Below are 15977 nucleotides of genomic sequence, written 5' to 3'. Positions count from 1 at the left end.
TTAATAGCTCATTTTCTTCCTAAGAATTCCAGAGAAGAAGAATATAATAGAGACCCTGGAGCCAGGTGGTGGTGCACCTGGTTAATTGCGTACGTTACAGTGCTTAAGGACCTGGGTTCAAGCCCCTGTTCCCCACCTGCAGGGGGAGACTTCATGAGTAGTGAAGTAGAACTCCAGGTGTCTCTCTGTCTCTCTGCCTCTCTCTCCCTCTCTGTCTCACCTCCCCTCTAAGTTTGTCTCTATCCAATAATAAACAAATCAAAATAAATATTAGAAAAAAGAAAATAATCTTTTTAAAAAGGATATACTAGGGACCAGGATCTTTTTCGTACTCTTCAAAAAATAACAATAATAACAATAATGATGATGTCTTGTTTGCCTTTTCCATCTAGTTTTCTGTTCTAGATTCTGCTTTGCCAGGCACAGCACACTGAGCAGGGCACTTTTGTGGCTGTTGAAAAAAAAGGAAAGGGGAAAAAAAAAGGAAGAAGCAGGCCCTGTGTAATTGTTCTAGGACCTTCAGAAATTCTAATGATGAAAGAGAGCGGAGGCCCTCACTTCCCCTTTCTGCACAGGGCAGGCCGGGTGCCACAGAGTCTGAGCAGCTCTCTCTGTGGCTCCTGAAGCAAACATGGACCAAGACACAATGGGCAACATCGTCCTGCTTGCCATCGTCACCCTCATCAGCGTGGTCCAGAATGGTAAGGGGGAGCCCCCAGCCCAAGCAGCAGGGCAGAAGGAGATTTCATTTGCAAGTCAGGCTTATACTGCCTTTCCTTTCTCTGTGTGTGTTTGCACACACCCTTTTGCATTATTTTAAGCTGTTCCTTTTTTTTTTTTTGAATGCATAGAGTTGGGGGCATGAATTTCTGCAGGAGTTTGGAATTTTCCTTCTCCTGACCTTTCACTTTAGTGGCAATGATAAACCACATTTTCAGAGTTGGGGTAGCAACTGGGGGTTTTACCAGGATTCTGACTTGTCTGCAACTAGCATTTTAACTATAAATGTGACTGGAGGGCATTGGGAGGCAAGAAGCCTACAAAGAGAACTGAGATCTCTGTTCACTCAGGCTTCACTGGGTGCACCTGGACGACTTGATATCTGTGGGGAACACACACACACACACACATACACACACACACACACACACACACACGAATGGTGAGGTGGGGGGTAACCAGTTTATCGGCATTTTCTCTCTGTATTGGTTTTGATTTCTCTTGAAGAAATGTGTTCTTTGTAGTGTTCTTTTCTCACTGCCAATGAATCCTTTTGGAAGCATTTTTCATATACATGTATACTTCTCGAAAGAGAGAGGGAATTTTTTTTTCCTTCTTCCTATTTGGAGTTTACATTTTCATAAACCCTGATTTTTAAAAAGCACACAAACAAAAATCAAGAAAGGTACCTAGACTTGAAGAAAGCAGGGCTATGTAGAGCTTTCTCTTAAGTTAAGACAGCCTCAGATTATTGTTATAGATATCACCAATGTCATTTTATTTTGCATTTTATTAAGACAGGAAAAAGGGAGAGTAATTATTAAGGGGGGCTATAATAACTTAATGGTAATTGCTGAGCACTTACATACTCTCACACTGGAAATCTGGGTACCTAGCAAATTTGGGATATTCAGATGCCTCTGCCAACCCCAACGTACACACATACTTGGGTATGGACAGTGGGTGGTGATTGTCTTTCTGGGCACAGAATAAGGCTTCCCCATAGCCTCCTCACACAAGAAACTCAACTTTACAAACTCCCAGCCTGTTTCCTATCTGGAACAATATCTTGTAGCTTTCCCACTCAAATATATTCCTACGAGATCCACACAATGGGGTTGCTTCTCAGAAAGTTTCAAATGGTTGAGCTCAAACCATTGTTGTTCATGTAGGCACCACACTTGGGTTCTCCCAGTCCTGCACATCAGTGGGGGGTTCATTGATCCAGCCTCTGTGTCCTACAGGACACCTGCTGGTCTTTGGGCAGTGGCCCAGGTAAAGGTGGCAGTGGACAGGTGGGGAAGGCAAAGTGGACAGTGACCCTCCGGCTCTGTGGAGGCAACCGCTTGGTGGGTGGTCTTGTTGAGCTCTGGGCTCCCTGCTTCCACTGATCAAGATGGCTGACCAGTGCCAGAAGCCATATAGTGCCTCTCGCTTGCCTGTGCAGATGGAGGTGAACTCAGAGGGGGAAGTTTCAAGTTCAGGCTAAGCTGCTCCCTCTGAGTTCAGAGCCGAGGAATGTGGAGAGCTGCAGTGTTTTTCTGTTGTGAGAAAAGTGTCTTGCTGCCTGGGGAGACAGACTGTGCACCAAGGTGAACTGTGTGGAGCTGCAGTCTCCATACTGGTGCGTGTTAGTGGTGCTGCCACCGTTGCCTCTGTCCCTCCCCAGCTCCCTGTGAGTCACTGGAGCGACCTGTAGCCAGGGTGACCTTGCTTAGAGCTGCCCCTCCCACGAGGAGGGAAGGGTGCTGGGGAAGGGGCTAACTGAGGCACTCCCAAAGGCACAGAAGAAGTGTTGAGGATGCCCCTCTCATTATTTTATATTAAACCCTGGTCTCCTTTCAGTGAGGGACAGGCCCGACCCCAGTAGTATGCTGACTTCTCGTAGTCTGAGAGGTGAATGTCCAGGCTGGTACAAAGGCCGGGATGCAGACCCACAGCCTCTCTTTGCAATTCTAATTAACCTCCTCCTTGTAGCCTTCTGGAGACTTTGGAAACACATGCAAAAACTGTGCTTTTCTTTGCATCCCACCTCCTTGTTCCCCTAAATGCCATTCCAAACCCTTCTTGTTAGCTTGAAAAGGTATTTACATGTTGTTGCTAGACACTGCAGACTTTGTCTTTTTAAATTTAATTTTAATGAGAGAGACAGAGAGTGAGAGTGAGAGCAAGTGAGAGAACAGAGCACTGCTCAGTTCCGGCTTATGGTGGTGCTGGGAATTGGTCCTTGGACCTCAGAGCCTCAGGCATGAAAATCATTTGCATAACTATTATGCTATCTTTCCAGCCCCCAGACTATCTTTATATCAAACCATCAAGTCCAAGTCCCTATGTGTGCCTCTGCCTCCTCAGGACTCGTGCAAGCCCCCTTTCTCCCAAACAGTCTAGGGCCTAGCCCACCTGGTACAACTTCCTCCTCTGCCTGGCAAACATCCTTGAGTCATCAAGATCTCTGAACTTATGATCCTCTTCCAGCTTGATCCAGCAGAACACAGATTTGAAAAGGGCCAGCAAGTCTAAAATCCCAAGGACACTGGTGTAGAACTGCCTACGTCTGCTTTCCCAGGAAAGATAGGCAGATTGATGGCCTTTGAGTAGCATCCAGAGAGTCTCCAACTTCTATCAGGGTGTCAGAAGCAAAACCAGGACACACAGATTGGAAGACAGAGATCTCTGCAGGAAACTTCAGGGACTCCTTTAGCAGGAGAGAGTAGGTGAGCAAGGGGAGGAGCGCTGAGCCTCAAGCTTGAAGCCTGAATGTGGGTGGTGGAGAAACTATGTTCCCTCAGGTGGGAGAGTGGTTGCCTTGACCCTCTTGGTTGCAGGGGGGAGGTGCAGGAGTTAGCAAAATCCTCAGCTTTCTTCTTATGTGAAGCCCACGAGAGAGACACAGTGACACCAAAATTGAGAATTATGCAGAGGGAAGTTGAGCTGAGAGCAACCACTCTTACTTCAAACACACACACACACACACACACACACACACACACACACACACACACACACACACACACACAGTCCTGGGGAACCTCAGGGGTCCCATAATAGAAGACCTAGCTAACCAAATGTGGGGTTTGATGGACTTTAGAGATAGAATCATGGACTCATAAAATTCTTCTGGTGAAAAAATTCTCACACCATCTTCTTTTAGCTCCTACCTAAAGGCCCCAATGATAGAGCGCTCACAATTCTATTTAACCTCTTCTGCTGCTTTGGTTTTTAGATAGACAGAGGTGGAGAGAGAGGGAAAGAGAGAGAGAGAGGGAGGGAGGGAGGGGGAGAGAGGGGGGCATGGAAGCTTCCTTTATTGAAGGAGGGCGGGGTGGATTGAACCTGGGTGGCACACATGGCAAAGCAGAGCACTATCCAAGTGAGCTGCTTTGCCAGCTCCCCACCAAGCTTCTCCTTCCTGTTGTCAGGTGCATTGTTTGGTGTGTTGAGAGTTTGCTTTGTGTCAAGCACAGTGCTCATGCTGTGTACAATATTAGCTTGTGTAATTGTTGCACCCTGTGAAATACTGTGCTATTATTCCTCTTTCACAGATGACAAAATGGGGCTTGGCGAGGTTAGAACATTGGTTGAAGGTCCCAGTCGGGGGATTTAAACCTGTGGCAGATAGATGCTTACATTACGCGTATTGAGTCGGATTCATTCATCCCAACGCTCACTATTCAGGGAATTTTTTTTTTCCCTCATATTGAGCTGACACTGCTGTCCTATAGTTTCTGTCTGCTTGTCCTGGTTCTGATCCCTAGAAAAGCTGAAACTGTGCCTGCTACTTCTGTATTTACAAAGCCCCTGCTATGTCCCTTCTTCAACATGTCATTTTTATGTGACTTGCCTTCTAGAGCCCCTTGCCATGGACACACACTTCCACCCCTTGCCATATTGGTCTTTTCCTTTATTTCCTTCTGCTTTCTTCCTTCTCTTCCTTTTTTTTCTTTCCTTTTCCTTTTTTTCTCTTCCTTCCTTCCTTCCTTTCTTTCCTGGCCCCTCCTCTCTCCTCCTCTTCTTTCTCTCTCCTCCCCCCTCCCCTCCTCCCTTCCTCTTCCTTCTTTTTGCTACAGCCCTGCTCAATTCCAGTAAACAGTGGTGCTGAGGACTGAACCTGGGACATTTAGTACCTCAGGCATGGAAGTCTTTTTGCATAACAGTTGTGCTATCTTCCCAGCCCTCTGCATTTTTTCTATGATATGGATCAGTGCTCCCTGTTCAGGGAAACTGTTCCCCGATATCCATTGTATTATTATTATTATTACTTTCCAGAGCACTGCTCAGCTCTGGTTTATGGTGCTCCGGGGGATTGAACCAGGGACTTTGGGGCCTCAGGCATGAGAGTATCTTTGCATAACCATTTTGCTATCTATCCTCGCCTTTATAGTCCTCTGTTATTGTGTATGGTTAACTAAAATTGCAAGATAGATTTATGTGACCTTAAGAAAGTCATTTCACTCCTCTGACCCCCCAAGACTCCTCACCTGAGCAGGGGAATGATCAGCACCTCCTCTGTGACAGCTGAAGATATTGCAAGAGCTAACAGAGGTCAAGTGGCCTCTGTGCCTGGCATGTGGGAAATCTTCAGAACTATTTGCCAATTTTTCCCCCCACCTCCCACCCCCACCCCTATTTCTCTCTCTGTGGTTTGGTCTAATGCTTGCACGTAGGCAAGCTGTGCATTAATGGTCTTCTCATGCATAGCTTCTGTGACATTGTCAAGGATAACAGGAAGTTGCGGTGTCAGGCAGTGAGTGGTGTGACAAAGGTCGATCAACTCTTTCAAGTTTAACTTAGAAGAGAGGTGAGGTAGAGCTTAGTGGGATATTAGACTGACACAATCTTGATTTTTGTTTTGTTTTAAGTAAGGAACATGTTTCTAGGGTTAAGAGAAGGAAGCAAAAGAGACTGAGGCTCAGGAAATGGGGAAAACATGGATGCAACAAAGTTCTGAAGAGGGACAAGGTCAAGGTCACAGGCCTTGGAAAAGAGGAAGCGGCTTGTTATCTGAGTAAGGAGAGGAAGAAGAACGGCAGACAGAGAGAAACAGTGAAGTTTTGTTGCTGGTTGCAGAAATAACCTCTGAATTCCTTAAACTTCCCCTCCTGTTCCCATGTTAAGAGGTAAACAATCTTCAGAACCTCCTATAGTATTCTATGAATACTATAATATTCTCTCTCTATATATAGTGAGGGGCAACAGGTAGGTCACTTGCTTTGTTGAGTCCCTGGGTTCAAACTCTGGTATCACATGGGGACATCGTGGACAGTAATGAAGAAGTTCCATGAATGGAGAGAGATCTCTCTTTTTTACAAATAAAGAATGAAAAAGTTGGACTGGGGAAGTGGCTCAGTGTTATCACTGTGTGTTGGGCTCTGGGTTCATTTACAGATGAGAGAGAGAGAAAGAGAGAGAAAGAGAGTAGATAGATGTGAATTTTTTTTCCTCCAGGGTTATCACTGGGGTTCAGTGCCAGCACTATGAATACACTGCTCCTGGAGGCTATTTTTCCCCCATTTTGTTGCCCTTGTTGTGGTTTTTATTGTTATTGTTGTTATAGCTGTTGTTGTTGTTGTATAGGACAGAGAGAAATTGAGAGAGGAAGGGAAGACAGATAGGAGAGAAAGATAGACACCTGCAGACCTGCTTCACCACTTGTGAAGCGACTCCTCTGCAAGTGGGGAACTGGGGGCTTGAACCGGGATCCTTACACTGGTTCTTGTGCTTTGCACCATGTGTGCTTAACCCGCTGCTCTACCACCCAGCCCCCTAAACTTTTTAAATAATATGTATTTATTAATACAAGAAGGAGAAGGAGAAGAACAGAACTAGGACATCACTCTATTTTTAAAAAATGTACTTGTGATTAACAGTGGGCTATAAGATTGTAAGATTACAGTATTCCACCCAACACCTAAGTTCTGTATCACTACCCTCCCACCTCACAAAAATAACCACCATAGTTCTCACAAGTCTTAGAAATAGTTTGTTTGTAGGCTGGGATTGACAATATGGATTGACCTGTCAACGCCCATGCTCAGTGGAGAAGCAATTACAGAAGCCAGAATTCCTACTTTCTGCACCCCCTAAAACAACCTTGATGCATACTCTCAGTGGGGAAGAAATGATAAGATGAAGATAGGAGAGCTTTGAAGTCCAGCTCCATCAGCACTCAGAGAGAGAGAAGGGAAAGGAGAGGGACATATGAAGGTAGTTATGTTGTCCTGAGTGGCTTGGAGGGGAAGAGAGGATTGAATCAGGAAAAAAAGAGAAGGGGCAACTATGTATAAATGTGGACAGACAATTGTAGAGATAATGAGTGGCTCATGTCTGCAACCTTAGGGGAACTGTGATGGATTGCAGTGGGGAGCTTGAAGATTCAGAACTCTGGTGGTGGGAATGGTGTGGATTCAACCCCCGATTGACATGTAATTTTGTAAAATTAAAAAAAAATTGCTTATGTTTTTATTTTTACTGTGAGTTCATATTTATTGGGTCTTTAGTTTCCACATATGATCATTCTTTTCTTAAGTCATAACTTCCTTCCTTAGTAGACAGAAAATATAAGACAGGGGCTAAACTCAATGCATTTTACACATGGCACCACTGAGCTACTACGACATAAACATAATCCTTGTGGTGAGTTTCCCTGTGACAAAAAAGTGGAAAAACATGTATTTATTTATTATTGATTTAATAATGATTGACCAGACCATAGGATAAGAGCGATATCATTCCACACAATTCCCACCAGCAGAGTTCTGTATTCCATCCCCTCCACTGGAAGTGTTCTTGTTGTTCAAAGTGACTTGAAACTCTGCTGTCAGTGAAGAATGTGGGGATGTACATCAGGTGCCTTCTAGAAAGTCTGGGGTTGATAAGTTCTCCCACTCCTCCAAGCTCACCCAGCAGACAGACCCCACGTGGGCATGTTCCTACGGAGGAAATGCACTTTTGCCCAGAAGGAAACCTTGAGAGACTTTTTAAAATTTTTAAAAATTTTTAAAAATGTAATTAATTTATTTTCCTTTTTGTTACCCTTGTTGTCTTTTTACAGTTGTTGTAAATATTGTTGTTGTTATTGATGTCATCGTTGTTGGATAGGACAGAGAGAAATGGAGAAAGGAGGGGAAGACAGAGAGGGGGAGAGAAAGACAGACACCTGCAGACCTGCTTCACCGCCTGTGAAGCGACTCCCCTGCAGGTGGGGAGCTGGGGGCTCGAACCGGGATCCATATGCTGGTCCTTGTGCTTTGCGCCACCTGCGCTTAACCCGCTGCGCTACCGCCCGACTCCCAGAGACTTTTTTTTTAAAACTCCTTAAACAATTTAAGTCCAAAGTTAGAATTCAGTTTACAAATTTGGTACATTAAATGCTTAGACCAAAGAAATATATACTCAGACTAAAATGTAGGCAGTTATAGGACTTGAAACATTCAAACTATTTTTCCCTGACATACTGAATTCATAGTTATTTATAAGATTACAGGTTAATAGGAGTGCAGTTTCACATTGTTTCTTCCACCAAAGGTCTGTGTCCCCACCACCACCCCTGTACCATAAACCTGAAATCCCCCTTCCTCAGAGTCCTTTATTTTGAATATTTATTTTATTTATTTATTTATTCCCTTTTGTTGCCCTTGTTGTTTTATTGTTGTAGTTATTATTGTTGTCGTTGTTGGATAGGACAGAGAGAAATGGAGAGAGGAGGGGAAGACAGAGAGGAGGAGAGAAAGACAGACACCTGCAGACCTGCTTCACCACCTGTGAAGCGACGCCCCTGCAGGTGGGGAGCCGGGGTTCGAACCGGGATCCTTATGCCGGTCCTTGTGCTTTGCGCCACCTGCGCTTAACCCGCTGCGCTACAGCCCGACTCCCAGAGTCCTTTATTTTGGTGCAATACACTAAACCCAGTCCAAGTTTTTTTGTTTTGACTTTTTTTAAGTTTTTTTTTTTTAAATTATTTATTGTTCCTTTTGTTGCCCTTGTTGTTTTATTATTGTTGTGGTTATTATTGTTGTTGATGATGTCATTGTTGTTGGATAGGACAGAGAAAAATGGAGAGAGGAGGGGAAGACAGAGGGGGAGAGAGAGAGGGAGAGAGAAAGAGAGAGAGAGAGACATGCAGACCTGCTTTACCGCCTGTGAAGCGATTCCCCTGTAGGTGGGGAGCTGGGGGCTTGACTGGGATCCTTAAGTTGGTCCTTGTGCTTCAAGCCACATGCGCTTAACCTGCTGTGCCACCACCTGACTCCCCCCAGTCCAAGTTTTACATTGTTTCCCCTTTCTGTTCTTATTTCTCAGCTTCTGTCTGTGAGTGATGTCATCCCATATTCATCTGAGAGACTTTTACTCATACATATCATAAGGCATTGTCTTCATGTCTTTTGAGAAGGCTAATATGAAACTGATGAAGTGAACATCACACTTTTCCCTCTTGAAAGAGGAACTAGGGTATAAAAAATATAAGTAGGGGAACAAGGAGAGAGAGAGAGAGAGAGAGAGAGAGATTCGCTACCCCATCCTGCCAGTCAGTTCCTTGACAAATCCTCTGGATTCTGTCTCCTCAGCAGGTGGCTATTACACTCCCCATCCTCAGTTACCTCTTGTGCCCCCAACCCCACCCCTCTGAACACTCACTACACTGAAGATGCCTCCCTTATTATACCACTATCTGTTAGCTTATGTCTGTTGATGACTCCCTGTTGCTGGAAATAATTTCTGAATTGCGTCACATGGCTCTTATCAAGGTCACCGTCTTCCTGGGTGCTTTTCACAGTCCTCTTCCAGCCCTGGCTTACTTGTCTTCTCCCTGTCTATTCCTGCAATGCTCAGCTTTTTGTCTCGTCCACAGATCAGCACAAGGCGCACCTCTTAATTGTTTGTTTTGTTGAGTGTATATGTCCTCTTCTATCCAAGCCAGCACCCAAGCTCCTCAGGCCAAGGCTCTGTGCCTGTACCTTTGTTCTCAGATGCAAACTAAGTGAGTAGATAAGTACTGTTGAAAAAACAATTCACCATCTCCCTCTCTGGCCTGCTTTGCAGTTTCCTTGTATTCTTATCCCCAGCTCCTCATCCCCAGTCTGATCAGCTGGACTTCCTGAACCACAGCCCTCCCTTGCCCCTGCACCGTTGCAGCTTCCTTTCCACTCCAGTAGAGTGACCTCTGCTCCCTCCCTCTGCTTAGCTAGTTCTACTTCAGTTTGTATCCTCAGTGTCATATCCTCCAGGAATGCCTTTGTGACCCCAACCCTGAGTCATGGTATCTCTGCTGACCCTCTAGAATACTCAGTCTTGTCTTAGCAGAAGTGGTTCTGTAGCCCACTTTCTGCTTTGCTTGTTTGTTTTCTTTGGCTCTGAGATCCTTGGAAGGGTGTGTGTGTGTGTGTGTGTGTGTGTGTGTCTGTCTTGCTCATGATCGCATCACCAGCACCAGGCATCTGAGAGCAGCTGCTTTGCTCAATGACAGAACTGTTTGGAGGCAAGATAAGGAAACACTTAGCATTCTAGTAGAGTAATGGGGAGGCAAGCTCATGGTATGCCCCAAGTGAACCAAATCCCAACTTTGTCTTCCACAGGCTTCTTTGCCCATAAAGTGGAGCATGAGAGCAAGATCCAGAATGGGCGGAGCTTCCAGAGAACTGGCACACTGGCCTTTGAGAGAGTCTACACTGCCAAGTGAGTGAGTCCAAACCCTGAGGCTGCTGTTGGCCTGGCTAGGGATGTGGACCTGGGGGATCTGCCCTTGGGATTGAAGGTCGCCTTCAAGGCTACTTCTCTGCCTGGACCAACCTTCAGGCTAAACTTCACATGGGCTCAGTATCAACTTAGCTTATGCTAGTGTGAAAGGAAAGGAAGTGAGAATGTCCGGGGGTGTTGAGAAAGGTATGATGTCCACAGACCCACCTCTCCCTTTATCTAGAGAGTTCTAAGCTGGCTTATAGTCACAGAAGTTTCTTATGGGGCCGCTACCATGAAAAGCAGCCACGGCTCATCTGTGGCTTCAGAAGCAACAGGCAGGGCAGACTAGCAACTCCCTTCATGTCCCACTGCACCTGGCATCGTTTGTAGAAATCCAAAGCTGAGCCCAGGATATTTCATAAGCCATATATCCTTGACTGTCAAGGGCAGAAAGGATGGGTAAATTATATAACTACCTGCTCTGTTCTTTCCTTTTCAGTGAAAAAGCTGTTTGAGAACAAACACCTGAGCAGCTCTGTGAAAGCAGTGAGCACTGTTTGGGATGCAAATCCACACAGACATTATTCAGACACTTGTTTTTCCTTCTACACAGAATGGATTTAAACAGAACCTCCAGTCAGTGACAGACTTGCCTGCCTGCTTCTCTGAGTTGGTGACTGGAGCCTGTCACAGGGGAGCCTCTGGCTATGAGCCCCCAAAGGCTTGATGCACCTGTCTCCACCCAGAGGTGGTTTGAGGCCCTCAGTCTGTTTTTAGAATGGCAAGAACTGTGTGAACAGAGGCAGGGGTGAGGATTGATGCAGGAGGGTCAGCAGGCTCTGGGTCCTGCTGGCTTCTGTCATTTCCCCCAGGAAGTAGAGCGAACCAGCTCTGTTTCTCAGAAGCTGCCATGCCCACACCTGGCCCCTGCTTCCAGCCTCCAAATTGCAGAAGTGCTGCCTGGTGGTGGCTTCACTCAGGCATTTGAAGGGTGGTTTGGAAGCTCTGCAGTGGCAGGGTGTTCTTGAGTGGAGAAGGAACAAGAGGAGGGTGGGGGGTGGTCAGTGCTGGTGGGGAGTTTCCATGGATGGTGGGCACTGTAGTCCAGTTCCCCCTTCCTGTCTACCTTTCTTTGAGGGGTGGTAGAAACAGAGTGGAGAGAATTGTCTGTGAGATAGGAGTTGCCCAGAAACAGCTGTGGTTCTATAACAAAGACCACTTCCTCCTTGACCCAACTAACAGTGTGTGTGTGTGTGTGTGTTTGCAAATGGACACCAGTGTAGAAAGGCCTGAAAGAGCAGTGCTGTAAGAACCAGGGGCTCCTGGTCTGCTTACCTCTGTAGGGAAACTTCCAGAGGGGGAGGGAGTTATGTGTCAGTCCAGCAAAAATCACCTCATTAAGAGCTTCTCCAAAAGCACTACAATGGGGCTTAAGATCAGATGTGAGGCTTTCATCTTGCTATCTAAAAATAAGAAATTAAACTTCACTATTTTAAAAAATCTTATTTATTATAAAGGGATAGTGATAAAGAGAGAACTAGAGCGTCATTCTGGCACATGCAGTAACCAGCGACTGAATGGGGGACCATGCGTCTGAGAATCCAACGCTTTATTCACAGCACCACCTCCCAGGCCGCAAGCTTTACTCATTACAATATACAGATTGAGAGTAGTATGTGTGTATGATTTAGATGTAATTTCATCTGTCACAGGGCTACATTTTCAAAACTTCTGACTGGCAGGGTGTGAGATTATGAATGCCCAGAGACCGTAAGTGTAAAGGAAAAATAGCAGGAAAGATCAATCATGCTGCTGAGTTGAAAAGCCTGGTGTGTGTGCGTCTATATGTGTATGTGTATGTGTATGTATGTATATGTATATATATATTCTTGTTATTAACTGATACAAATAGTTCAAGATTTTGGAGCAGGGGGAGATAAGCGTACATGGCGTGAAGCACAAGGACCGGTGTAAGAATCCCGGTTCAAGCCCCTGGCTCCCCACCTGCAGGAAGGTCGCTTCACAGGCGGTGAAGCAGGTCTGCAGGTGTCTCTCTATTTCTCCCCCTCTCTGTCTTCCCCTCCTCTCACCATTTCTCTATGTCCTATCTAACAATGGTGACATCAATAACAATAATAATAACTACAACAACAAAAATAAACAATAAAAAACAAACAAGGGAAACTAAAGGAAAAACAATAAAAAAAAAAGATTTTGGAGCAGTGGATAAACAGATATGCCAGCCAGATGTGGCCCTGAAGTTCAAAGTTGTTCTTGGTGAATGGTCCAACCCACTATCTCCTTTGAAAGAGAAAGGAAATCTTTAATTTAGGTCTCTGTTCATGTGTGTGAAACATAGTTCAAAGTCTGGTTCCAAGTTGACAAGAAGGACTACAGAGCAGTCAACACTTGTATTTAGAAAAACATCACAACTGTCTTAAGATTCTCCCCCCCCATGAGTGAATAGGAGATGAAAGAGGTTTCTGGAGATGTATAATTTTTCTCAAATGTGTCGTACTTTGCAAGTTCCTAGATTATTGACTGGTGTTGCAGAGAAGAATGTGCTGTACACAGCAAGACTTTGGAGCACCTGTCATGCACCAAGAGACGTTATGATTCTTGGTTGCCCACAAGAGGGAAGGACATCTTCTTTAACTAAAGACATCATCCTGCCCCACTCCCCTCGGCTTATCAAGAGTTCAGAGTTTTACAAAAATGCGTCACGGACATGCTGTCCTAATGTTCCTTCTCCCCTGCACTTCTCAGGCTCACGTTTAAGTGTGTGGATGCGTCAAATTATTTGGAGGTGGTAAATCTACATTGTGGTAATTGATGCACATTGATATTATTCCTACTGTTAGTGGTGTTTATTTTAAATTAATCCAAACTAACACATATTCGACACTAAGTGTTGTTATATCTCATTCTAAAGATGGAGAAAAGGGAAAGGAAAAATGGCAATGTGTCCTTTTCTCTACAAAAACATTCACTGCACAGTGCGTCAAATTTAACGCAGCACAGTGATTTGTCACATGAGCAACTTAGCAGCTCACAGTTAGACCCCAAGAAACGAGAGTTAAAATGAGTTTGTCAGGTAAGTCTTGCAGAAAGAAATTGCACAGATCTTCCACAAAAGAAAATTTGGAATAATAATAATTTGTCAGTCGAGAAGACATTTCTAGTGGGATTTCTTTTTATTTATTTATTTATTATTTTATTTATTTATTCCCTTTTGCTGCCCTTGTTTTATTGTTGTAGTTATTATTGTTGTTGTCGTTGTTGGATAGGACAGAGAGAAATGGAGAGAGGAGGGGAAGACAGAGAGGAGGAGAGAAATATAGACACCTGCAGACCTGCTTCACCGCTTGTGAAGCGACTCCCCTGCAGGTGGGGAGCCGGGGTTCGAACCGGGATCCTTATGCCGGTCCTTGTGCTTTGCGCCACTTGTGCCTAACCCGCTGCGCTACAGCCCGACTCCCCCTAGTGGGGTTTCTAAGAAGGAAGACATTGAATAGTAAGAGCATTCATTTATTGAATGCTTACCATGAGCCAGGCACTGCTCTGTCTCATTTTGTTCTCACACCAATCTAGGTAGATAATTGCCAATGTATTCATTTACCTCTTATAGATGATGAAGAAGAAAACACACACACACACACACACACACACACACACACACACAGCCAGCATGTCAAGAAAAAAAAAATTCTTAAAAGACAAAAGAAAGTCAATTCTTTGGGGACAGGTGGTGGTGCACCTGCTTAAGTGCTCACATTACAGTGCATAGGGACCCCGGTTTGAGCCCCTGGTCCCCACCTGCAGGGGGAAAGCTTCAGGAGCAGTGAAGGAGGGCTGCAGGTCTCTTTCTCTCTATCTCCTTCTCCCCTCTCAGTTTCTCTCTGTCTCCACCCAATAATAAATAAATAAAAATATTAAAAATGAAACAAAACAAACAAATAGACTTGGTGAGACTTGGGTGAGGCTGGAAATGCACTCACAAAGTCAGTAAGACGTGGCAGACCTGTGAGTGGCTGAGTAAGTTGTGGTCTGTATACACAATGGAATACTACTCAGCTATTAAAATGGTGATTTCACTTTCTTTACCCCATCTTGGATGAACCTTGAAGAAATCATGTTTAGTGAGATAAGTCAGAAACAGAAGGATGAATATGGGATGATCTCACTCACAGGCAGAAGCTGAAAAACAAGATCAGAAGGGAAAACACTAAGCAGAACTTAGACTGCAGTCGGTGTATTGCACCAAAGTAAAAGACTCTGGGGTGGCAGGAAGGAGGGTCCAGGTCCAGGAACATGAAGGCAGAGGAGGACCTGCAGGGGGTTGAATTGTTATGTGGAAAACTGGGAAATGTTATGCCTGTACGAACTATTGTATCCTACTGTCGACTGTAAACCATTAATCCCCCAATAAGGAAATTAAAAAATAAAAGTGGCAGGCCTGGCATTAGAACCAAACTCTGAGACTTTCAAGGTGTCATGGACATCCACTGGACAACCATGTCACTGATAAAAGCTACTTGAAGTCAGACCAACTGTCACTGTTTGTCAAAGAAGGGGAAGTGTGCAGGGAGCTTAGGATGGACGTCATGTTAGAGGTCCTGATGGGAGCAAGCACTGGCTTGAGTCAGAGTGACGGACTTCTGTGCATATTCCAGAAATCCAGATGCAAGGCTCTATGGAGCCTTCCGAAAATTTTAACAACAAATGGCGCCCACGTGGACCTGACCTGCGCATCTCTCAGATAAGTAAAGACAATTTGGCTACCTATGCACTATGGCCTTCTCTTCTGCTTGTGAAGAGATCTCCAAAGGCCTCTGCTCTTTCTTCACGAGACTGTTTTGCTGTTTCTGGAACATTTATCTCTGGACCACTCTGTGGTTTCCACTCGCTCGGGCGAACTCAGAACAGCCAGCGGGAAGAGCCAGCGGGCGGGAGGCGAGGCGCGGAGCTGCTGTTTCCACCTGGTTAAACAGCCAGCCAGCCAGCCGGCTGCGCCCAGACAACCCGGCGCACCGCGCCCGCAGCCCCGCAGCCCCACAGCCCACAGGAGGCCTACGCCACCATGCAAGAGCCTCCGAAATTTTAACAACAAATGGACGGATTTCTGTGCATATTCCAGAAATCCAGATGCAAGCCCCTGCCTTGCAGTTGAGAGAGTTCTACTCAACTTCAGGCGGAGCAGGTTTATTACGCACCATGTGAGCTGGGATTCTCAGTAAGAATGATTGAATGACTGTGCTAATGTCAGATCACTAGACAGGTCTCTCTAGTGAGCAGATAAATCCCTCCGACAATTTGAGGAGTTTACAAAATTTCACAGTGCCCAGACGAAAATAACTATATTGGCACAAACAAACAGAAACAGAAGCATGAGACTGAGGAGGAAGCAGGGGACATCTTTGGCCTTAATGGACTTTCAAACTGTTGAATTATCAGATATTATCTCCCTCCAGGCATAGCGTGTTATTCAACAAAAAGGAGAAGAATCTTTCCCTATGGTTTTCTTGAACTGGGAAGTGAGTCTTGTTCACTCTTTCCTGATGCTGAGGTTTTATGCCTGTAAG

The 15977-nt window shown here is 45.2% G+C and overlaps 1 protein-coding gene across 1 annotated transcript in view; it reads left to right on the top strand.

Moving 5' to 3' along the window:
- Positions 1-549: 549 nt before the first annotated feature.
- Positions 550-15977, top strand: part of ALOX5AP (arachidonate 5-lipoxygenase activating protein) — a 33365-nt gene continuing 17937 nt past the window's right edge. The window contains exons 1-2 of the mRNA XM_007522402.3: positions 550-701; positions 10293-10392. Of these exons, the coding sequence (XP_007522464.1) occupies positions 632-701; positions 10293-10392 (170 nt within the window). The 5' untranslated portion in view covers positions 550-631. The remainder of the gene's footprint in view (positions 702-10292; positions 10393-15977) is intronic.

Source organism: Erinaceus europaeus, chromosome 5 (assembly GCF_950295315.1).
Source record: "Erinaceus europaeus chromosome 5, mEriEur2.1, whole genome shotgun sequence".
NCBI classification, from domain to species: domain Eukaryota; kingdom Metazoa; phylum Chordata; class Mammalia; order Eulipotyphla; family Erinaceidae; genus Erinaceus; species Erinaceus europaeus.
Note: the sequence above shows the minus strand (reverse complement) of the source record. Positions and strands in the feature narration are given on the sequence as shown.